The 25,209-nt window shown below is 39.7% G+C and overlaps 1 protein-coding gene across 1 annotated transcript in view; it reads left to right on the top strand.

Moving 5' to 3' along the window:
• Nucleotides 1-19,006, top strand: part of LOC145978450 (sodium-independent sulfate anion transporter-like) — a 51,631-nt gene extending 32,625 nt beyond the window's left edge. The window contains exons 5-12 of the mRNA XM_083111096.1: nucleotides 7,478-7,655; nucleotides 9,956-10,120; nucleotides 11,319-11,480; nucleotides 12,789-12,929; nucleotides 15,643-15,788; nucleotides 16,684-16,857; nucleotides 17,394-17,550; nucleotides 18,342-19,006. Coding sequence (XP_082967222.1) covers nucleotides 7,478-7,655; nucleotides 9,956-10,120; nucleotides 11,319-11,480; nucleotides 12,789-12,929; nucleotides 15,643-15,788; nucleotides 16,684-16,857; nucleotides 17,394-17,550; nucleotides 18,342-18,430 — 1,212 coding nt within the window. The 3' untranslated portion in view covers nucleotides 18,431-19,006. The remainder of the gene's footprint in view (nucleotides 1-7,477; nucleotides 7,656-9,955; nucleotides 10,121-11,318; nucleotides 11,481-12,788; nucleotides 12,930-15,642; nucleotides 15,789-16,683; nucleotides 16,858-17,393; nucleotides 17,551-18,341) is intronic.
• The last annotated feature ends 6,203 nt before the right edge of the window (nucleotides 19,007-25,209 follow it).

The following is a 25,209-nucleotide window of genomic DNA, read 5'->3' as shown; positions in this document are numbered from 1 at the left end:
CAATAGTTTTAAGAGATTTGAGACCTGCATAAGGTATTTGATACATAACACCCTTGGCCTTCATTGTAGGTTTATTATATACATATTCACAACCCCCACCCCAGTTTTTGTTTGGTGCTCATAGCTATGGTGGTTCCCAATGCTGCTATTTTTTCACTTAAAAAAGCATCTTTGCTTACAAATCTGCCAAATGCAGCCTCTTCTAATTTCTTGTCTGCAACATGTCTTTTGTCAAGATCAGAATGTGTGTTGTATGCTATGTCATGGTCTCTACAAGCAGCATCTAAAGGATTAACACCAGGATCCCCTCTGTTTAATCTATGGTCCAATTTTGTACCGGGACCACAATACTGATAGCCTGGAATATGTAGTTCAAATGGCAGCTTGTTTATAATGTCATTAACAAGGCCCCGACCCTCAGAAATATTCCAAAATTTAGGTGGTAGAGTATTAATAATTTTTATGAGATATCCAATCCGCTTAGTGTCATTTACTATAAAATTAGACAATTTTGTGCTTATCATGTCCATAATTCCAACCTTTTCATTGTAAAAATTGTGGTTCCCTGCATTGGGAAATATATTGGGTCCAGTTCATAATTTTGCATGGAAGATTTTCTGAATGCCTGCAATATATCAGCTAAGAGGGTCACATCAAGTTTTAAATATGCCATGTGACAATCACCAAATGTCTGGCATTTTAAATTGTTCCACATCAATTGGGCGTGGTGATAATCTTCATCAGTGATTCCAGATCCTCTGATTTTGCTGTAAAACTGTTGTTTTGGTGGCAGAGAACACTCATCAAATTTAGAAAAATCTGTAACATAGTCATATGGATATACACCCTTCCGCCTAATTAATTTCAGGTCCTGATTTGGAAACAAGGCACATCTGATTTTGAATTGATCATCAGATAATTGAGTGGCCAGTGTAGCCAGGCTAGCAGATAAAATTCTGTAAGAATCAAGAAATCTTATGTGAATAGAAACACCATTAACTTTAATTATTTTGCTAATAGCAATATATTTCTCATCATTTTCAGCTAAAATATTTAAATTCTGCTTGTCAAACCCCTCATATCTGATCAAATGATGAAAATCATAATTGGATGCTCCATGGCAAAATATAGGGATAAATTTTGGTCTCTGGATCTTAATATTACAGCTATTACACAGGGCCATTTTGAATTTACCATCTGTATGAGAATGGTGTTTCACCTTGATTTTTGTATCTGAAAAATCAGATTTACATACCGGGCATTTTTCTGCATTGTTGAAATCTTCAATCTGTTTCTCTGTTAAAGGCAACATAGGTTTTGATTTTAATAAGATGTTAGATGCTATGTCATGGCACTCATTTTCTATTCTATGTGCAAATTTTTTGATGGCATCTGCTCCCATGTATGAATCTTTTTTAGTAACAACACCATCCTGTACAATCACATAACAAAAGCTGGAAGGTTCATGTAGCTGGTATGGTGTAATTGAAGATTCTTCAGGATCTGGATTGCAGAATGCAAGAGGTTTGAGGTTTGATTCAAAATCACAGACAATATATGCTGGGTGTTCCAACAAGGCTTCAAACTTTTTGAATTTTGCTTTTTCACTTGGATTAGGCATCACCATATGAACAGGTTTATAATTGCCACAGTATTTCAGATGCTCAATTAACTTGTTTTTGGCAATTTCTGCATTCACTTCCCGAACCCTATTCACCATTTTTTGACCATCAAATACACTTAAACATCTTCTACACAACTTGAATATTCTATTGGATTTGTCTAGTTGTGTTCTCACTAAAGCTTCAAGATTATGTATCAGAGTGTAATGATATGTGCCATCCCCTTCAATTAAGAGCAGATCAATCGGAACAGCAGAATCATCATCAAATATACTGATTCTGAGAGGTTCTATCAAGCAATTGCCACGGCCAGTGGAACAAATAAATACATTAATAGATAATTGTTTGCCATTAATATCCCGGGCCTTTTTTTCAAATTTATCAATATTCTGAACAGACATTGGATATTCTAAACCCTCCATTGCATCATCAAATTTGTGTTCATGTTGTTTGTAATAAGTTATTCTCTCAGGATGCCTTGAAACTGGATACAAAGCAGCTAAAATACACCACAAAAAGCATTTCTCATCATTATTTTTTATATTAACCACGGCTTGTTTGTTTTTAATATTGGCAGGTAATGGCAGATATGTAGATCCTTGTAATGGGCTGAATTCAGAAATATTAACATATAACTTGTGTGGAGAGCCGCATAGGCTCCATCCAGACTCTTTTGCTGCAAATTCAGAGTGTTTAATATTCAATTGTTCTATCAACCTGCTTATTATTCTGTCTGAATTTGTATTTGAATATACCGGTACAGTTTCTGTTATGTGGGGCTGTGTAAATTTTGTGCCATTTGGCTTCTTATATTGTGTAAACAATTTGAAGGACAGCTTATAAGAGCCATTTTGTGCATTTAGAATTGCCTGCACATCAGGATTTACACTGTTCAAAAAATTCTTAATGTCACATCTTGGCTCTGATACAAACCGATAATCTCTTAATTGGCTATTAAAACTGCTATGGATGGGTTCATAGCGTGGCTGCTTTGCTGCTCCAGCATTAACAGGTGCTTCATGCTTCCTTTTCAGACCAGATGTAGATGGTTGTGAGGGCAATGTTGATGACTGTGCAGAGCAAGTACCTTTATGTTTATATGTGAAATATTCCATGCTATATTTTCTATTACATTTGGGGCATATTTTTGTGGGAGTTCTGTATTTGTCTGGATTACAAATCTTTTGGTGCTTGGCCCAATTGGGGCTGGATATATTCTTATTGCATTGATTACAATATTTTTGATTCGGCATTTTTGTTGTTGTTTATTATATACAATTTCCTGGGATTCAAATCAAAATTCTATGCTTAATAAAAAATATCAGTTGGGTTCAGCTGTGTGATTTGTGTGTGTGTGTGTGTGTATGTGTGTTAATATTTTTGGCTTTGGTATTTATATAAAATTTCTTGGGGTTCAAATCAAAACTCTATGCTGGATAAAAAATTTCAGCTGGGTTCAGTACTGTGCTTTGTGTATGTGTGTGTGTGTGTGTGTGTGTGTGTGTATAGCTTTTTAGCTTAATTTTAAGTGTAGCCAAAAAAATATCAATTTTTGACAAGTTTATGGACAAAAATCTGGCTGATGCAACTTTTGTAAGTATAGCCAAATCTGCTTGAGGGGGGTTCATACTTTCCGAGAAATTCCCGAGGGCATTTTTACAAAAATCTTGGATTAGACAGGGTTCCACACTTGAGCAAAAAGCTCATATGGGCATGTTGAGCTTGTTTTAAGTATAGCCAAATCTGCTTGAGGGGGGTTCATACTTTCTCAGGAAATTTTTGAGGGCATTTTTACAAAAATCTTGGATTAGACAGGGTTCCACACTTGAGCAAAAAGCTCATATGGGCATGTTGAGCTTGTTTTAAGTATAGCCAAATCTGCTTGAGGGGGGTTCATACTTTCTCGTCCTGGTTATATTGTAAATACAACTACTCATAGACGTTAGAGCAATGTTAGTCTGCAAAATGCAGTCCAGGGTGTACTTCGTAAAAGTGAGGTTGGTATTTGGGCGCCTCATACACCCCGAATATGATGACAGGATTTTGCACGACACCAAAATCAAATATTTCGGCAAATTACGATGGTATCTGTTCGCGAAAAGGGATGTTCAAGGCTCACGTCTTGCTCCAACCAAAGTTCCCCTCACACTTTTTATCAGAAGGAGTTATTTCCAAGTATTGGAGTCAAATAAAAGCAGAAAAGGATCATACAAATCTACCCATCTCAACAGGCTGTTGATGGGAAAAGAGAAAATGAGGATGACAAGAAGATCATTCCTGTCATATTGACACTGCCTAGAGCTCCAGAGAATATTGAATGAGGAAGTCACAGGCGACGTTATTACTCCTTTACCATAATACGGTACTGTCCAAAAAGTAGAAAAATGGAAGGGGGAGACCTGCACGATCACCATAAATAATCATCAAGGAGTGTAATTCACCTTACGCGCATAGGCAACAGTACTGCTAGTGTCAAATAGGCCCGTGATTGAAAGGTAAACAAAACACAACATATCAGAACAAGAGTGCCTCATTCTTTATCGAACGCTCATTGTGATCGGAGGACAATCTCTTTGTAAAGTGTTCAATGTACAGTAAGAACATGGCACAAGGACGTCAGCGAAGAATCATCGGTCGTCTGGAAGCAGGTCAAACACATACTGAAGTCACGGCAGCGTCGACTGTGCCGCAGTCATTTATAGGTTTTGCGACGGTTCCAAGACACAGTAGATGTTCATGGTAGGCCAGAACAAGGTTGTCAACGAGTAGCAACGCCACGACAGGGCCGATATCTGGCTCTAACTGCACGACGAAACCGGACGATGCCTGCAAGACTACTGTCCTCAAAGCTTGCAGCCACCTCAGGGGTTCAAGTTTCTCTCGCCAAACTGTGTACTGGAGACTCAAGACAACTGGTCTCTATGTGTGTCCCGCTTGATCCAGTGCACAGAAGGGTCCGCTTACAGTGGAGTCAGCATCATCGAAACTGAACCCTGAACGAACTAAGAAACGTCCACTTTCACAGATCAGTTCAGATTCAGTTTGGAAAATCGATATAATCCAAGGAATATCGTGGAAAGGGATCAGTTTGGTCGAGATGGAATACTGGTATTGGAAGACATCATGCTCAACGGACGTACAGAACTGCACGTCTCTGCTGGAGGTACTCTTACTGCCCAGAGGCACAGAAACAAGGTATTCCAACAACATGTGCGACTTTTCAGAGGCGCGGTTGGCTCAGACTTCAACTTCAAGGATGAAAAGATGATACGTGTCCGCATCAAACCAAATTGGTGGATGTCTTTCTTGAAGGTGAATAAATCCACCGCATGGACTGGCCACCAAGGTCCCCACTCCAGACATAAATCCTGTAGTGTCTTAAGGAGACGAGTTAGCTCGAATCCTCCACCAAAGACATTTCCAGAGCTCCGCACTCCTCTTCATTGGAAATGGAACCAGCTGCCTGTAGAACTCTTGAACCACCTTGTAAATAGCAAGGTTGTGTAGCTGTTAGGGGTCACTTCACCCCATACAAGTCTATTTTTTCGTCAAGGAAATATCTTGAATTTTCTTATTTTTTGCATGTGTGTCATTGCAGTAAAAAAAATTGTTAATTTCATGCATTCTACTCTATTGTATTCCATATAACGTTTTGATTAATTTACACTATGTTTTATGCAGTTCTGTCACTTTATTAATAAAACATTTCCTCCTATTTTAGTTACGCTTAACTTTTGGACACTACTCTAGTTATAAAAATTATTATATTTTTCACTTTTTAATTATTAACAGAAAATGCCTCTGAAAAAATCAGATAGTCGAACTCTAAATCATACGGACAGAATATCATGTGCAGAACTTCCAAGGCGGCCATCTTGGATTTCGGACGTCATTATGGTTTCTGACACATTGTAATACATGTTGTATGCCTCCAAATGAAAGCATCCTCCATACACATATCTTCCCTTCGTGTAAAAACCCAACGAACTTACAAATGGTCAAAATTACTCCTAAAGGAGTTAAGGAGATATGGTCGTTTTTGTTTGTTAATGTCTGCATAGGCAGCCATCTTGGATGTATGATGTCACACAGGCAATACGCGACAATAGTAGGCATCAACAAAATATCACAGGCAGTAATTTTCCCCCTTTATATGACAGAATGTCAAGTAAAGTGTAAAATATTTATAGAATCATTGCAGAAAAGGGCACGAAATAGTTTCACTGAAGACTTATTACTATCTTTTATACTTATTAATTCAATGTATCATTTTATTATTGTATAATCTTTATATTATCTTTATTGTATTATCATGATCAATGTGTTTTTTCTTTGTTTTTATTCATTTATTGTATCTTTGACAAGGGTTGGTTGTCAGAACGGCCCACGACGCCGAAACACGACTGCTTAAAAAAAGACCATTCTATTGTATATCTCCATAACAGTGCGAGATATGAAAAAAAACAACCTGTAAGAATCAATTTTGTTCCTTTTCAATTCTGAACAAAACATGTGTATATATATATATATATATATATATATATATATATATATATATATATATATATAAATGTTTTCCAAAACCACTATTAAAGGAGTTATGATTGATTTTCTTAGTGCATGAAGCGGTAGCCATCTTGGATTTATGACGTCACACAGGCCTTCTGCCATAATTGTGGGCAAAACACCTAGTAGTACATGATTGTGTACAGGGGCGCCGACTTGTCAATATTATTGGGGGGGAAGCTCTGATCGCTGAAATAAATTAATGAATAACTCACTCTCTCCCTTTTTTAAGTTTTGGCCTCGGTGTTCCGATTCTCATAAAAGCCCATGAATTCCTCAAAAATATCAACATTTTTATTCACAGTTCGAATGCAGAATATTAATTGTCCACGGATGGATATGTCACAAGTTTCGTCAACCATAATAGCAAAATATTCCCGACTTTTAATATCTGCTACCACGGAGCGCAAAACAGATCTCCCTAATATATCAATGATCTCTTTCTGAATGTCATGTGAGAGCCATTTGTAGCCCGAACGTCCCATCCACTACCCTAGTTCATGCACATCGTCTTTTGAAACTCTTTTTAGTAAAAGAAAAAAATTAACAATACTCATAATTACATACTTAGTATATAGTAATAAGTCATGTGTTTTGCTGTCTCTGGTCATAGCCCCCCAAAGTTGATGGTTTAGCGGTCTCAGCCCCCAAAGTTGATGGTCTAGAACATTTCAAATGTGTATTTAATGTTAAGTTCATGTGGCACAATTCAGAGTAAACTTTACAAGAGAAGCAAAATAATACATTAGATCCTCTAAAGCAAAATTATTTGCGGGCTCTGCACCCACATCGTTAACATATATTCCCTTCGTTCAAAAACCCACGGACTATAGAAATATTTACATATGCTCCTGGACTAATAGCAGGTATAGTACATTGAGTGTCATGACTATCACATGCGCCGTTTTCCTCGTGCAAGATACCTGCACCAATAAGATTTCTCACAAGCCACGTTCGTTTGTTTACATTCACTTCTTTCTTACAATGAACAGAGAATAACTTGATTGTTTGATGTTGAAACTGGCTTCCCTTTTAACTTTTAGAAAAATTGTAAATACATTACTGTAAACTGTACTGGTTTTATAGTAGTTATAATCCTCAGTATAGACCTGACTTTGCAATTCTTTTATTGTAATTTTTCAGTTATTTATACGTTAAAATTTAACTTAACTCAAGGTTTTCTAGTAGGCTACATTTCGAAGATAAAAACATAAATTGGAGATGTTATCTATAGTTTCAGATTATGCGTTCTTGTTCATAATTTTGTACGTTTTTCTTTCACGATTCAGAAATTTAAGGATATCAAAGTAGGTCCAAAGGATTCCAAAGACCTCACAACAGGACAGAAAGTTATCAACAGGGTATTCTGGTTTCTATCAACTGGAAGGAACGCAATGGTGGTGGTCATCTGTGCCTACATCGCATTCAACTATGAATCCAAAGGCAGCGCTCCGTTCAGACTTACAGGTAGGTAATTCCAAGTTCGTTGGTTTGATACAAAGTATTAATGTAGTGTTAAATTAATGGTTCTCGCATTATAATGTTCAATATGTATGTCACAATGTGAAATGTACAGATGGTGAACGTTGGTCTATTCAGTATATTAACAGAATATGATAATACTCTGGCTGTGTCCGAAAGGTATACCCAACGGCGAAAGAAACAGTAGGCAAATTGTCCACCAACATTTTCATTCGATCCGTATTACACAATGTGATGACAAGGAATTGAAATAAAGACGTCAATTAGCAGAGAACAATGCCTGCTTCGAACCAACATAGTTTCATTCATTAAAACAATACAGGATGTAGAATATAAAAGTAATGAAAATAGCGGTGGACAATTTGCTTAATATTATCTTTACCGTTCACTGTACAAAGAACAGACTTGAAGTATGGTCTTGTCGGAAGTGACGTCACTAGTGCAGTTCGAAAGCACCAATTAAACGAGAACAAAACGCGGAGCACGCATAGTTGCAGTTTTGATCACGTTACTCCTACACTCGTTGTTCATTTGTTTGAAAGCCAGCAAATTGTTAGTTGAAGTTCTTCTAATGTGCGGAAATATATGTTCATGAGAACATTTGAAAATGTTATGTGATTTCTATGGCGAAAAACAAGCGTTTAAAATGCGGGAAGAACAACGTGTCCTTAGTTTTATCTACTGATCGTATTTGGCGCTGCAGTCGAAGTGCAATTCGAAAGACTAATTTCCAGTCCGCGACTTCAAGACCTCACTGCTTACTGTGAAATATGCGAAGCAAGGCCGGGAGAGAAAGGGAGAAAGCAAGTTGAAGCAAGGCAGTGCGCGCTGCTGCAAACAGCTGGTAGCTCCACTAACTTCCCCTCTCACGCGTTCATTGGTCGACCCCTCTCGAGCCACTACTTGCCCACACACTTGTTTTCGTTCGCTCTCTCCAGAGATTCCAGGGACACATTGTAGTTGGTTGGTTGATTTGGTGTTTTAAGTCCACTTTATGCACAGTAAGGCTAATCGGTACTGGACCTACGTTTAAAGTGGAATCCGAACCACTATGTGCCTCCGCCGGGTATCAACCCGGGAGGGACTCATTGTAGATTACGTCTTGTGAAGGTCCTTGATTTTCGCATTTTTACCAGTTTGGTATAATTAATTAACCACATATGTGTTATTTTACATTTACTTAGTCTAAGAATGCCTTACTCTGGAAGAAGGTACACGGGGATAGTCATTATGGTAGAAATTTTCGAGTCGCAAGGTACCGAACGTTGTTCGCGGGACGATACGAATGAGCATTGGCTCCACCACATGTTGCCAAACGTACTGTAAAGGGAGAAAGGGTTTTCTCGGACAGCACCAGAAATGAGCGGGTTCAACTGCACACTTCGTTCTGCACGATGAAGTTTCCTGAAGGACCACCCTCAGGTCAGAATGCAGGCGGACACACAGTCATATAAAGACAACTGGCAAAATCAGAAGTACGCTTGGCAACGTTGCTTCTGGAGAGCGATGTGATCCCTTGAGCTTTTACTTCGCAACTGAGTTTGTTGATGCCCATCGGACCACACGCCCCCGAAAATGATTGGGGGACAGGACGCGCCAGAAATAGCCATCAAGGTCAACCGCCGGTTGGAGTTGCCTTCAGTATAACCTACTTCAGAAAGAGGGGGTGATATCTTATCTTCACAATGTCAACCTATTGTAAATATTTCCGAATTAAAGAATTGCCTTTTTCCTCATGAAAAAAAGGTTATTCAATCAATTGAAATAACTTCCTTGGTCCTCCTAAAAACTAGCTGAGACAAAATCCATTCGCCCACACATATTTTTAGTAATAAAAAGTGCCTACAATTCACTTATCTACCAAGGTGTTCTATATCACGTGTGGTTGTTGACAAGTTTCTTGGTCTTTTTATAACTACAAGAATAACGTTTCTATAAGTAAAAGTTTGTCAAAGTTTCTTATAAAGTCATTTTTAATGCTCAGGGGGGTTGATCGATGCTTAGTCATTAGTTGTAAAGTGGTTTGGAAACCGCCAGGATGTGCCCCCACCGGGAATCGAACCCGGAACTCCTTTCTTATAACCTTTCTAAGTGGTGTAATCACCAAGATTCAAATCATGTAAAATTAACTATAAAATAAAAGAGAGTCCATGGTATTTCTTGAAAAATCTCAAAAGTAATGAGAATAGTGCAAATCGAAGAAAAAAATAGAAAAATGTACAAATTATAGTACGTTTGTGATTGCAGGTAATACTTATAGTTAATTTTCGTTTATGCGATTTCAGGAAGAATCGAATCAGGATTGCCTCCATTTGGTCCGCCGCCATTCGAAACGACGTTGCAAAATCAAACTATGTCATTTGGAGAAATGTGCAAGGGTTTAGGAACAGGAATAATCGTTGCACCTCTAATAGCTATTCTTGGCAACGTTGCAATTGCCAAGGCTTTCTGTAAGTATTATTTACAATGTGTTTGTACACATTATTAATCTCATGTGTTTGTGCAATGTAAAATTTGCTCGTAGTTTGATACCTGCAACTTAACCAACAAACTTTTAGTTACCAGAGTGGAAATCTTTAACAATTGGTCAACTTGAAGCCAAAGATCCAAGTTGAATTACACTAATATGGTCGCCAAAGTGTACACTCGTGTTAAAACTGATACTGTATCCTTCCAGATATTACAAAATAACATTGTTCTGTACATTAGGATGCTTATGTATATTATTAGGCAGATTGTATGTACATTCGTTTTTCATTTGTATTTTCATTCGTTTTTCTAATATGTTTCTTGTTTTTTAGGAATGGAATTAAGTGTTGCTTGCGCAAAGTGTGCCAAGTGTTTTATTCTTGGTTTGTTTGAATTCTTGAACTTTGTATTTATCACAACAAAGTGAACGAACAATTTGGCTGGTAATATTTCCTATACAGGAAAGCTAACATCACTCACGTCTTCGGTGATCGGATTGAAGTAGACTGTCAACCAGGCATATCTACGTTTATGCGAGCATTTGTAAAAATGTTCAATTAAAGAGCACTTTAATGATATTTGAAAGAAAATATGTTTAAAACCTGGTGTTAATGTTACTTGTCTTTAATTTTACGTCGATGACGATGCAGATGGCTGGTGAAGTGATACAACAATGAATAAACGAACGTAATGAAGCGCTCTTGCCTTTGAATTCGATCTTAGAACCCTTGATTACGTATCACGTTACGCTAACCACTCTGTCACTTTGTGAGTTCATCACCACGAAAATATTGAGTGATAATCTTACGAAATGCACAAGGGGACAACCCTAACCATCATTCTATCATTGTACAGATTTTGAACTTAGAAATCATGGCTCTACACCAACGCTAAACAATTCACCACATAGGTCTACTGTTTAAATGAGTTCTGTTTTTAAAGTTTTCGTTCTTGCAAACTTGAACATAGAGTCTCGTCTACACTGGAAAATAAAATAGGCGACGAAATATATACGATAGAACAATATACACGAATTGAGAAAATTATTTGCTTACCTTCATATGTTTTGTCCTCCATAAGATCTATAATTGCGAATTAGAACATATTTTACGATTTTTTTTTTTTTTTTAAAAAAGTGTACTGGCATTTTTTCCTAAGGTTCTTATTTCTCTGTTTCAGCCTGTGGGGCGATGCTGGACGCAACACAAGAAATGATCACACTAGGATTGTGCAATGTCTTGGGATCTTTCTTTCGTTCAATGCCTGTCACAGGCTCTTTCTCTCGCAGTGCTGTGAACAATGCCAGTGGTGTTCGAACGCAGATGGGTGGCTTGTACACAGGTAAGCTACCGTCACGCTATCTATTGTGGATACAAGAAAGGTGGAATTTATAGAGGTGGAACCATCCGAAGTATTCCATTAATATGATTAGATGACACCAGGTGGTGGATTATGAATAGGGACATTGAATTTTCGCGATACGCGAAATCGCGAAATGTGAAAATAAGATGCAATTTTGAAAATTCTGCACGTAACTACACCCCCAATGATGAAATATGCATGAGTCTTATTCGCGAAGTAATGCGAAATGTGTGCTTTTCCACGAAATGAACGCTTTTTCGCGAAATAACCGTGAAATATCATCAAATTAAGTCCAAAACACGCAAAAACCGGCAATCGAGGTTGTGCGCAAACTGTCGATTTGTAACGAAACGTTTGCCTAAAGTTTCCTACCACTTGCAGCTGAAGAACGTTTTATCTTCGATCACATCACATATGGCCTCTAAATACTAAGCCTTGTCTAGCAAGAAAAGTAAACTATCCTTGCCCCAGCCAATCGCCGCTACTGGCAATTACAGTTGAAATCTAAGTACTTGTGTATGTGTACAGTATATACTATAAAAATGAAGTAGTTTATCAATTTATAGCTCTTTTGTATGTTGTTTCCTCTCATGATGAAAAAGTGTGTGCCAATTTTTTTTTCCACCGCTGGTATATACCGCTGATCTAACATTTTATTTACCGCTCTCCTCAGTTTTTATTTACCATAAATTTGTCTCCCTAATTATGAAGAATGAGGATATTCATGCCGATTACTATGTAGACACCAGATCTACAAGACTTGCCGAGACAAGAACGAGACGTGTGTATTTAAAATCGAGACAGATCGCTTATCTTGGTAACTATAGTTATTTTGTTGTTGAGGACTTGTTTTAATCCCACGACCCCTCGAAGAGAAACATATTGTATGTTTCGTATGCAGCAAGCACTACAGATTCAGTTTTGCCACTGACGTTTATTTTCCGGTGAGATAACTCTACGAAAGGGGGATCATGCTAGCAGAGAAGCAGACAGGATGAAAATTCTGAGACAAACCATTCACCAAATTTATGCATTGTTGTACGTTATTTATAAGTGGTATAAATATTTTGCGAAAGCACCTTTCTGACTTTTTAACAGTGCATTCTCTTTTTAGCCTGGCAGGGATCGCACACCCCTAACGTTGTCCCTCCCTGCCTCGCAACATCCAGGTGCTCCGTGAACTTGACTCAGAAGGAGAACTTTTATCTTCTGACCACAACGACAGTGTTGAAACTTAGGGTTATTTTTGTCTAAGGTTGAATATAATAAAATCCTTTTGTTTTTCAGGAATTATGATCATCCTAGCGCTTACGTTCCTGACTCCTTACTTCTTCTACATTCCTCGTGCCACGCTGTCTTCGGTTATCATCTGCGCTGTGATATTTATGGTGGAATACCAGACAGTACTGCCCATGTGGAAATCGAATAGTAAGTTATCGATTAATCTTGCACATGTGTTGATTATTCTATGTTAATATTTTAAAAATAATGATCAATAGTTATTCAAGTTTCAGTTTAAGAGTAGCATTCCAGTGTTCTAAGTGAGGACTTGTGAGGGATAATTTGTGTAACCCCCGCCCCCCAGTTATTACAGGTTCGACACAGTATCCCCCACCTAGGAATTTCCACTTCGAGCACTGGTGCATTCAGACTTCAAGCCAACCTTGTGATGAATACCAGGATTCCAGGAATTTCAAATTTATAATCAAGTCGTAAACTATGTATACCCCTCATGTACTTTAAATATATGTGCGCCTATTCTTATTTTGCATTTATAGTATTAATTGTTGTTATAATTATCATTACGTGTAGCAATGATCGAAGTGGAAGTTCCTAGCTGGGGAAATGCTTAGTCGAGTTGTAGTGTAGAAGGGGTGATGCTTGTGTGAATTAATATGAATGCCATTGAGAAGAAAAGAAGTAAATGTGATGATAGGATTTGTTAGTAGAGATTGATGTTTATGGAGTTTTGTAACAAATAATTCTAGTAAATCATGTCGAAGTTGCCGTTTTGCCTATATAACGATTACTATGTAGTAGCAAGAGGTGCTTATAGAAGTTATCCTAGCTGGAATGGGGGAAGGGTGTGCTTCTTGGAAGTATCTCTTAACTGAGGAGATAGTTCCCCCCCCCCCTGTCATCTCTTCCAGCACTGACGTGTAAGTACTACAGAGTAAGTTGTAAGAATTCTTACGCTGGTTGTAAGAATAACTCCAAAGACTGAAAGATGACTGGCTTCCAATAAAGGGACAGATGTTATTTTTTTCACCAGTTCAGACTTCACTACCTCCTCTCCTGTATGTTGTAGTCCTACACACTTCGTTTATTCAAAATCATCTCTCTGCCCTTGCACTATGTTTTACTTATTTCCATTGTCATTTTATTCTATTACTAGCGTCTGTGTGTATGATGTGTCTTGATAATTGTTCTATCGGTACCCGATCTCTTCTGTTTATAATGTTCTAAGGTATTGGCAACACTGGTTTATTCGATTCTTGTTTTGTCTCTTACACATTCTTGTATAACTTCCTTCTTCTGATTTACAACTACTGCAAACACTTAACATTTTTTGTTCTAACGTTTCGGATCACATGCTTTCTTCGTCAGATAATTTTAGTAAATCTAAAGAAAATACTTATACATTGCTATCGAAGTTTACCTTTGCTATCGCTAAGTTAAGCAGATACGCATTTGCTCTTGCCTGTTTGATTTGTCACGCCTCTTCTATGTTGATTTTCTCTTTGGAATGTGTGCGTGTCCATTCATCAATATCATCATATCATCACTCATCCTCATCTTCACAAATTAGCCAAAAGTGGCACAAGAAGCGAAGTAAAATAAAGCCAATCAATCTCTTTGGAATGTTTTTTCTTGCATTGTTACGCCATTTTTCACAATGTACAAGAGTTTGTTCTATAAGATTGAGTGCTTTATTTTAAAATTATGAGCACGTCAGCGCATATGCAATTTGCGTCCGTTACACAAGACGGGCATAAGCCCTTTAACTAAAACAAAATGGAAGACAGAATCTTAACACAAGAAAAAAATACATCTGTTAAAACCTTCCTAAATCAATTGCTAGAACTAATACTATCGTAGACTACTAAAAACAACTAAAGCTATATAATCTCCAACCCTAAGATAAAAACTGAGGCTCTAAAGGGGCGCTCAGCACATACAAAGACAAACACACGGACAACACGATCCCACAGAGGATTATCCCGTCCTTGGATCCTTGCGGCAGAGCCTCGTTGACCTGAAGAAGCAGTTACCGAGGAAGTGAGGTTGACTTTTGCCTTGCCAGAAGATTACCCCTTACACCCTAAGGTTTCGAAGCAGGGTTATTAATAGAAAACTAACACATTTCTTTCCTAATTTATTTCAACAAGAATGTTGCTAAACACAATTTTTTATGCCATAAATGTAGAGTAACTTTGGGAGATTATTACCCTCTGCAGCAAATGCTGAAAATGTCCTCCCTGCTGCTTCAAGCGCAACGCAACACGTCGTTCCATGTTACTGGCCGCTCGTTGAAGAACGCTGTTGTCAATACCATTGATCTCGTGTACAATGTTCTGCTTCAAATCGTCCCAAGTCTGGGGGCGTGTGGTGTAAACTCTGTCTTTAAGTAACCCCATAGGAAGAAATCAAGGGTTGTCAAATCCGGAGATCTCAGTGGCCACAGGTTCTTGGAAATTATCCGATCGTCAAAAAAACTTTCAATAAGCTCCATGGATTTGTTTGATGTATGGCATGTCACTCGGTCTTGTTGAAAATATCCTTGACTCAGCTCTAGCCTTTAAGCAGCTCTGTGTCATTCAGTTGCTCAACAAACACCATGAAGATATGAAGCACGTACTGTATCCTTGCAATGACTGAGCCAGTTTCAGCGACGAAAGCTACCAAATTCTGCACAGCTGCGTACTCTCTTGAGGATGTATGAATCTCCGAGATGTCCTGCGTCATGTGAAACTAACTTGGAGAATTACGAGGTATTCTTGTTTCAATAACGGCACAGAAATGTGTTAGTTTTATATGAATCACCCTTTATTTGCATATTAAGGAAGTGCTGTCTCGCCCAGCAATTCTGGTAATAGTTGAACATTTGCCCCCTTAATATTTATATTTCTTGAATTTTCAGAAAGAGACTTGGTGCCAGCTGTAGCTGCATTTTTAGCATGCTTATTGGTCGGAGTAGAGTATGGAATACTAATTGGTATAGCTGTCGATATCGCCTTCCTTCTATACGTGAACGCAAGACCCAGTGTCCTTGTAGAAAAAATTATGGTAAGTTATGTACATTTTTGTACATATGTATAGATATTAGAGGAATTTCAGGTTTGCGTCATGTTTAAGCGTGATAAGTCAGTATAGATAACTTGTTATTGTTAACACAACACGCTAGAATGTAGAACTTCAGTTATATCTTTCTTTCTGACACCTACACCAGGTTGCTGAGATAGTCTCTGGGACCCTGTATCTGGAGATCATGACATCGTTTATTTCATATTATAAAAAAACTGAAAGATTGTTATTTTTATTTTTAATTACGGAAATAAAGTTCAGTTAATTAGTTTTCAAACAGAATAATCAAAGTAAAAACTGTGTTAGTGAGTGTAAAATATAGGTCATGGTTTCACTGTTTCCAAAATTCCCAAAATGAGAGTTTTATGTAAAACGTCAAACAACATAAACTTTGACTAAAATTTCCCCCTAACTTTTTAAACCTTTTTTCTTGAACGACGTATGTAAAAGTTAATAACAAAACAACACTAATGTTATGAAATGTAAAAAAAAAAATGAAAAACAGTTGTGTTGGATATTCACTCACCTTGTGAATGGAATTGAAAAGTCTCCCCAAGGACATAATAATAATAATAATAATAATAAATTTTCGAATAAAATTGGTTTATTTTTATTAGATAATCTTCATAACTCTTATTATTTCAATTATTCAGGTTTTAGTACAAAAAGTTCTGACGACGGCCATGAACGTCATCCACATTTCATGGAAATTTACCGGTATGCTATGTAGTTGGCCTATTTAATTAATGTTTTACTTTAAAATGTGTTGCCAACTAACTCGCATATAAATCAATTGGGAAACATTATTAATTTTCACTTTAGCAAAATTAGAAGTTCCTGTTTACTTTATAATAAAAGAATCTTGTGTGTTTTTCAGAGTCCTATGGGTCCAGAGTATATCCAGGTGACCCCAAGCAATGGATTACTTTTCCCGGCTGTGGATTTTGTTCGTGAAGCAGTGGCTAAAGCAGGAGCCAATGATGATTCAGATCCAATACCAGTTGTTGTCAACTGCAAACATGTTCAAAGAGCAGACTTTACTGCAGCACAGGTATGCATCTCGTTAACCCCTTTACCTCTTTTGTATATTCCAATCCAAGAACTAGTACATCAAAAAGTCATTTTTTAAAAAAAGTCTGTAACTTTTTCACTAAACAAATCCACTGGGTTTTGTTTTCGAATGTCATTGAATGTGTGCAATTGGATTAAATTGTTGAGACAAGGTCTGAAATTACGGGCTCTGGTATCTAGCGTTTTGATTAATTCCACCGAGCTAACAATTGTGTAACACGTTCTGTCGCATACATCACTGTGCTGTAGCTTCAAGGGAGAAATACGGGTTATGACCTGTTAACATTGTCATTGGCTACATCGAAAATCCAACTGCGTGCTTGATCATTAGCCTACTGTTTTTTCAGACGTTCACTAGCGCCACCGTGACACATCTCACAACATCAAGTAGAAAGATAGTTACGATAAGTACGTTTAGGTTTAGGATATATTTAACTGCAATTGAGCTAGTCACAGGGGAGATAAGAGAGAAATTTAAGTGGCATAGTCAACTATCTCCTTTTCCTACATTTGCAGGGTTTCCAAGCATTGGTTCAGGATTTTAAGAAGCGAAACCAACATGTCATATTCCACAACATGAAGCCAGCTGTGGCAAAGATACTCCAGGGAGTCTGCCCGCCACCAGAGTTCATCTACGCAACAACAGAAGTGGGATTGATTCAATTGTTAAAAGGTATATGCTTCTTCATTCATTTTTTCGTGGGTAGAGTGTATTTTTCTCATTGTCATTTTCTAAAGTCAATTAGACTTGAGTTATTGTCCTCACATCGGGAATTGAAGTGTAAGACGACGAGTAAACTAGCATCTCAAACTTCGTATCTGGTCTGTGCGCATAAGACGTTATCTAGAGCCACCTACCGAATCGTTCCGAACTACTATGTTGTTACATGCGACTCTAACGGAAACTTGCCAGGCAAGCACGTTGAACCTATTATTTACTGTAATGCATAGCTACAATTAATGTCCAGGTCGATATATGAATTAATATTACCAATTACATTAAAAACCATTGCAGGATTAGTATCAAGTGATTCGTTTAATCGATTGAACTGCCATCTTGCGGAGTGTTTCCAATCAGAGACTGTACTGCCATGGACCTTGAGGTTCCACAAGGGAGATTTCACACCGATGCGACAAGCGACACATGTCCCCAAGTCATTACACCATACCACTTTTGTACTAGCATGAAACGAGAAACAACGATTACTTATCTAATCATGCAAATTGTTTCTAATACGAAAACGTCGCATGCTATACTTATTTTAGTGCCTACATGTAATGTTATTTTTCGTGTATGTCTGTGTGAATGTTCATTTACTTTGATGCGTTATTCTTGACTCACAAGCGCCGGCAGCTTTTATTAATGTGACATAGGCTATTTCCATATGTTGCAGTGCGTTGATATCGCTATGATTTTTCCATAATAACACATTTCTTTGGTCTAATTTCAACTTACTCTTTCAGGTCTGAAAAGTTCCGTGGAAACTGCTGATATGAAAATTGACCTGGACATGCCTGATGTTACCTCAAGTAGCAGTGAAACCCGATGCTAAACCATAAACTGCAAGTTACCTGCAGGGAAGACTAAAGATAAAAAAATTCACCGGGGCGAGGTGGATTTTTGGCGTCATCCCTTACTATCCCGCCCTTCCACCCGCACCTCACACAATTTTCTACCCTTCTCTCCTTACTTCCCACCATTCGACCATGTTATATATTGACGGTTTTCATGACGAGAAATAATAGAACTATTTTTTAAAATACTTTAAGTGTTACTGTTAAAAAACACGTTAATTTAATGCATACATATTGACATCAAAGCAACAGTAACCTCTTAGCTAAAATTGCTACATGCGTTGTATTGCAAACACGTGTCCAAGGTGATTATAAATCCCCTTCACCAACATTTTATAACAAAGAGGTACATAAGACGTCGCATCCAGGAAGAGATGACATAAAATAGGAGACTTGCTGCTAGAATGCCGTATAGCCCTGGACACGCCGCTGTCAAGAATATATTCGAGTGTACGTCAGTAATTCTCTGCCTTTATTATGTCGCGTCATTCCTAATTGAGTGCCCAACATACAGCAACGTAAATGTTTCTATAATGTTTGTTTATAACTAAAGTTTTATTACATTAAAACAAATCATTATTTTGAACTGCATTTTGATTTCTGGCACCTCTGGTTGATTATCTTGACACCTTGAAACTGAATAACTAATTACGAAATTTCAGTTTGTGGACTATGTATGAATGTGTGCGTGTGCGCGTGTGTATCGATGAATCAAGAATTGTTACTGGATTTCACTGGAAATTTTTCAAATAGACATTTGTGTATAGTCCACTAGATTTGTTAACTCACTGTTGACGGTTCCGGGCCCGAGTCCCGGTATGACAATGAATGTTCATGTATCATCAATTTCGTCAAATCGTCATTCATCATCTTCATCGTGAATAGGTAGAAAGACAATTTAAAATAAGAGAAATACAAATATACGATTATTTGGTTGGTTGATTTGATGTTTTAAGTCCATTCCACCGGGTATCGAACCCGGGACCCCTTGATTACAAGGCTACGACGATGATTATTGGGATGCTGTAAAATGTAACCGATATTGATAAGGCTACGATATTAAATTAACCGACACTGATAACCGATCAGATTACAAGTATTCTACAAAAGAACATGAATGATTCACTTTTTCCTTAACCTTAACCAATATATAAGTATGTAACAAACGGTGGCCGCCTTAGAAAATGAAACTGCATATTCAGAAAGTTACAACGACCAGTGTACACACAAAAATAATAACAAATGGAAAAATAATCTACGCCATCAGGTTGAGCACTTCAACATAAAGAAATCAGTTTTGTAGATCCAGCGTGCAAACTTTGGTGTTTTGATCCGGAGTGTAACAATATTTAACTTAAAAGACTTTACTTGTCTTTCTCTCTGTTTGCAAGTTCATCATATCGATTGTATCACCGATACAAATGTGACAATAGGTCATCACGATATTAGTCAGTCACAATACAAACGCACGTGTACAAGTGATGTCATGAGCGCCCGTCAATTGTACTTCGTGATACAATCTAAATTGCATTCCCTAAGAGATTATTATCTATTCCTATACATTCTCGGGTTGACAGTGCTGAGTAATTTATTTGTCTAGTGCGTTGTCCCTCTTATCAAAGCAAAACACTGCACATTACCTGTCTTTTGCACTAGTTGATTATGCAGAATGTAAAGTAGATACTAGTAAATGTAATGTTTTCCAGGTAAGTGTTTTCGTGAGAGAACTGAAAAGCCATTTTTCGCATTGTCATTTTGTGTCAATTACCTATTGTAGCGTGCGTCCTTTTCCTGTTTCTGTAGGTTAACTGCGATAAGGATGAATGCTTGAACGAGCTTTTGTTTATTGTAATCGAAAAGCTAATCATCCGTTAGTGGCAACTGTGAACTTCCGAAGGATAAAATTCCGTTTTTCAAGTGATCATAGCTTCGAAAAGAGGCGTCCTAACAGAAATCCGTTATCAAGAAAAGCAGTTTCCTGCAATGACTGACCCCTGTACGCTGTGAAGGTGACGCAATGTATATATTTCTTATTCTATATATGTTTCCTGACAGCTCTTTATAAATTTGATCCGAGAATGACACAGTCAACTCGTCTCGATACCTCGACTTGGTAGCGCGAAGCTGTAACCACTCCGCTACGAAGGCTGGCAAAGAAAATAATATTTTACGTTTGAGGATTATGCATTTTGTTCAACTTTTTATATTCTGTAAATCACCGCTACATGTAACTATATATATATATACAGGGTGGTTCTAAAGGTATAGTACAAACGAAAACCACAGATACCTCCCATGAAATAGAGACGAAAGTTCCCCTTCCACTTTGCCGAGAGATGCCTCCGTGAGGAGCTAGACAACGCCGAAAACGTGTGAAAATGAACTTCACACCTCTGTACAGCCAGTACCAGTGAAGATAGAAAGGCGGAACAAACGAAGTCAAAAGGAACACCAAAGTCGCCCATCCGAAAAACACTAGGCGGCAGCTGCGCAACGCATGCGCATGGGGATCCACAAAGGAAATAGGAGTGTCCCGCAAGACAAGTGAAGGGAAAGGGTAGCGATCGACAACGGTAGGGAGAAAAGAAGCTATGAAGCATGAAGTAACAATTGCACAGCGGGAAACATCCACCATGACTGAAGCAGTGCAGTCGAGAAAAGTAGTGCGGGGTTGCAGAACCACGGGAGGACGACGTAGGATGTAAAAACACACCGAGAATGCAAGCAAAATGGTCCGTGACACTCGACAGGCAACAGACGCGTACATGGTTCGGGGCAGAAATGGCGGCGCTGGCGATGCAGCGCAAGGGGAGTCCTCAAAACACAGTGGGGAGACACCGCAGCAAGAACAAAGCACGGTGCAACAAAAGAGAAAGAGGACCGGACGGGGAATGGTACCTGCCAAGGAGACAACAAATGCGGGACGAGGGATTCCCCGTAGCAGCACCGAGGGATTCCCCGTAGCAGCACCGAGGGGATGTCACACAGAGGTCGTGCGCCAGCAGAACAAACACAGCAACTACGGGCACAGGAGGTTATTGCTAATGAAAGGTGCACGTACAGATAGGACCACGTACCCCGTACTGACGTTGTAACAAACGTCATCAGCCTCTTAGAAATGAAGCCGGAGGCACATCGCTGGGTGGGAGCGGGCGAAAGGCTGCTGGAGTGTCGTACGGACCCCACCACTCCGTACGGTGGACGACACTAATGGACGAGGTCGGAATGTTTCCATCCCGATCACCAGGTCCACCGTTCCCAGACCTGACGCGGCTGCTTGCTTCCGAGCGCAACCCGAGCCGAACAACTCGAGTCCCTCCTCGGCCGCAGCCTTCCGCTCCGAAACCAAGCGTGGCCTCACACCACCGCAGCCGCACACTGCCGCGTGGGTGTGAGACCGGGCCGAGCAAGGCTGGACAGACAAACTGCGTGGGACAATCGTGTAATGAAGCTAAGTGGGGGTATGCACGTCTGTTCAACTGCTGGGTTACCCCACATTGGTGTACACAAACACCACACGATCGTACGTAGTGCTGCCCGTCGGCTCGAGCAAGACGGACGAAGTACGTGTTGTGGGTGAATGGGGCAAGAATGAAGGACGCTACATGTGTTCCACGATGACAAGGCCCCAGAGTGAGACCTGACGGCAGTGGTCAGGTAGTGAAGAGCACAGGCACGGGTGGCTCAGGAACGTCAGCTGATTGTACCACAGCGCCGTGCGGACGTGTGGGCTGATTGGAAGTGCAGCGTCAGGGAGCGTGTCAGTGAAAGAGCCGGTGCGGTGGTGGTGTGCTTGACGTACGACAATTGAGTACGTTGTTTCGAAGCCGTTGTGACCAGTGAGTGTGTGTGTGTGCCACCTGTGCACTGCAGTACAGTATTCCATAATTGGCACTATCCTCACCGTACCATGGAACGCTACACATTTGTAGAACTGAGGGACATGCATTTTGCCTACGGCCTTGCAGATGGCAATGGCCGAGCAGCTGCACGCCTTTATCGCGGACGGTATCCGGAGAGGCGACAACCCGACAGCAGGTTGTTTTCGAACGTGCACAGTACCCTTGGTGAATCGGGTGTGTTACGTGCAGGCCATCATGTCGGTCACCGAAGACATGTGCGCACCGCGGCGGTCGAGGAGGACGTACTTGCTCGCGTGGACGACACACCGTCCACTAGCACCCGTAGCATTGCACGTGCAGTGGGAGTATCACAGTCGACAGTGTGGCGTGTCCTTCATGATGATCTGCTGTATCCCTATCATCCACAGCGAGTCCACGCGTTGCAGGCAGGGGATTACCCACGACGTGTGGAATTCTGTCAACGACTGTTGCAGTTTTGTACCGACGATCCCCGTTTTTTGCGCCATGTGCTTTTCACGGACGAGGCAACATTCACCCGTGAGGGCATCTTCAATTGCCGAAACAGCCATGTGTGGGATTATGAAAATCCACATGCAGCAGTCGAGGTGCGCCATCAGACCCAGTTTGCAGTGAATATCTGGGCAGGTATCATCGATGAACAGATTATCGGTCCATACCTGCTGCCACCACGTTTAAATGGCCGCCTCTATCGCACCTTTCTTGCATCAGTCCTTCCAGAGCTGCTAGAAGATGTACCCCTCAACGTGCGACATCGTATGTGGTTTCAATTGGATGGAGCGCCTGAACATTTTGATGGCGCTGGATCGGCAGAGAGGGCCCCGTCCCCTGGCCCGCCCGTTCGCCTGACCTCACACCAATGGATTTCTTCTTGTGGGGCCATGTGAAAACACTCGTCTACGAGACCCCGGTGCCTGACAAGGAAACATTGGTAGCGCGGATACTTGCAGCATCGGCCGAGGTGTGTACCATGCCAGGGATTTTTGATAGGGTTCGCCAGAATTTCCTGCGACGCTGCAATGCCTGCATTGAATGTGGTGGTCGTCAATTTGAGCAACTTTTGTAACAACGTCAGTCCGGGGTACGACTACGTACTACGTACTATTCCTATCTGTAAGTGCACCTTTGCGTGGCAATAAACCTCCTGTGTCCGTAGTTGCTGTGTTTGTCCTGCTGGCACACGACCTCTGTGTGACATCCCCTCGGTGCTGCTACGGGGAATCCCTCGTCCCGCATTTGTTGTCTCCTTGACAGGTACCATTCCCCGTCCGGTCCTCTTTCTCTTTTGTTGAACCGTGCTTTGTTCTTGCTGCGGTGTCTCCCCACTGTGTTTGGGGACTCCCCACGCGCTGCATGTGTTTGTTTCCCGCTGTGCAATTGTTACTTCATGCTTCATTGCTTCTTTTCTCCCTACCGTTGTCGATCGCTACCCTTTCCCTTCACTTGTCTTGCGGGACACTCCTATTTCCTTTGTGGAACCCCATGCGCATGCGTTGCGCAGCTGCCGCCTAGTGTTTTTCGGATGGGCGACTTTGGTGTTCCTTTTGACTTCGTTTGTTCCGCCTTTCTATCTTCACTGGTACTGGCTGTACAGAGGTGTGAAGTTCATTTTCACACGTTTTCGGCGTTGTCTAGCTCCTCACGGAGGCATCTCTCGGCAAAGTGGAAGGGGAACTTTCGTCTCTATTTCATGGGAGGTATCTGTGGTTTTCGTTTGTACTATACCTTTAGAATCACCCTGTATATATTTTTTAGAACCTATGAGAAAAGCTAAAAAAGTTAAGTGTGATGAGAATATTCAAGGCGGAGTATAAAGGTTGGTCCGGCGGGGATATTCAACGACCACGATTAGATGACGTCACGCGGCGGACTTCTATTTTTCTCTGAAGAAAAATGTTATTGCAATTTTAACTATATTTTGCAATTATTTTATTTTTCATGCATTCCGTTAACTTTGGCCGAATTATCTTTGGACAGACTGAATTGGGAAGAAAGTAGTTGTACATATGCGAGGCCTCCGACCTGCGTCACATTAAAATTTCGGAAACAAACTTGTCCATCGGGTACACCTGTGTGTAGTCCTTCTTGGACGACAGGAATCCATCCCTTATAATGGGTAAAGCATGGATGTGTTCTTGCCCCATTATTTATTTCATCAGTTCATCATTTTTTCCCAGGCCAAAAATAAATAAATAAATAAATGAAATTAGTGGAAGCTGACTGTAAATGACCCTTATTTAGCTGCTGGCTGTCAAATTCAATGATAATGGTGGATGAATCGTGACGTGATCCTTTAATTTTAAACATCAAGGGGGACGCTATCATAATTTCCTTACAATCTGATTACTTATTGTTAGAATTAATTCCCCCGAAATGTATAAGACTATCAGTTTAATTCTTCATCTGGATACTCGTAAAAATTGAAAAGATATCAATAATTAATATTGTATCAAATCTTGATAACGCATGTAGTAAACATTTACCTTGAATAATATGCCTAGTAACTGACAAATCGTTCAATTGTAAGTCAATTTCATTAACCGTAATTGACATTTAAAGACTAGCTACAAGTATGTGCCAGACATGCCACACGTAAATTTTATCTCTCAGCTGAAAGCAATCGCTTAGAAGGAAGGAAATAATACAAAGTCCAAACACAAGTCCTTGATTTTGAAGCAAATGGGATTCAGAGCTTTATACTGGGTTAAGCAAGCATTAAAATTATCTCCACGGAATATCTAGCTTAACAGTTGACTTGGCAACAAAGGGATAGTTTAATGACTGCGATGTTACCATGTTTTATGTTTGACGTAACGAAAAAGGAGCGAGATTTAGATAGACTTGTCGCTATCTTAATTTATCATTAACTTGGCTGT

The sequence above is a fragment of the Lepisma saccharinum genome, chromosome 24 (assembly GCF_977018435.1).
Source record: "Lepisma saccharinum chromosome 24, izLepSacc3.1, whole genome shotgun sequence".
Classification (NCBI taxonomy): domain Eukaryota; kingdom Metazoa; phylum Arthropoda; class Insecta; order Zygentoma; family Lepismatidae; genus Lepisma; species Lepisma saccharinum.
The sequence above is the reverse complement of the archived record's forward strand: the minus strand, read 5'-3'. Positions and strand labels throughout refer to the sequence as shown.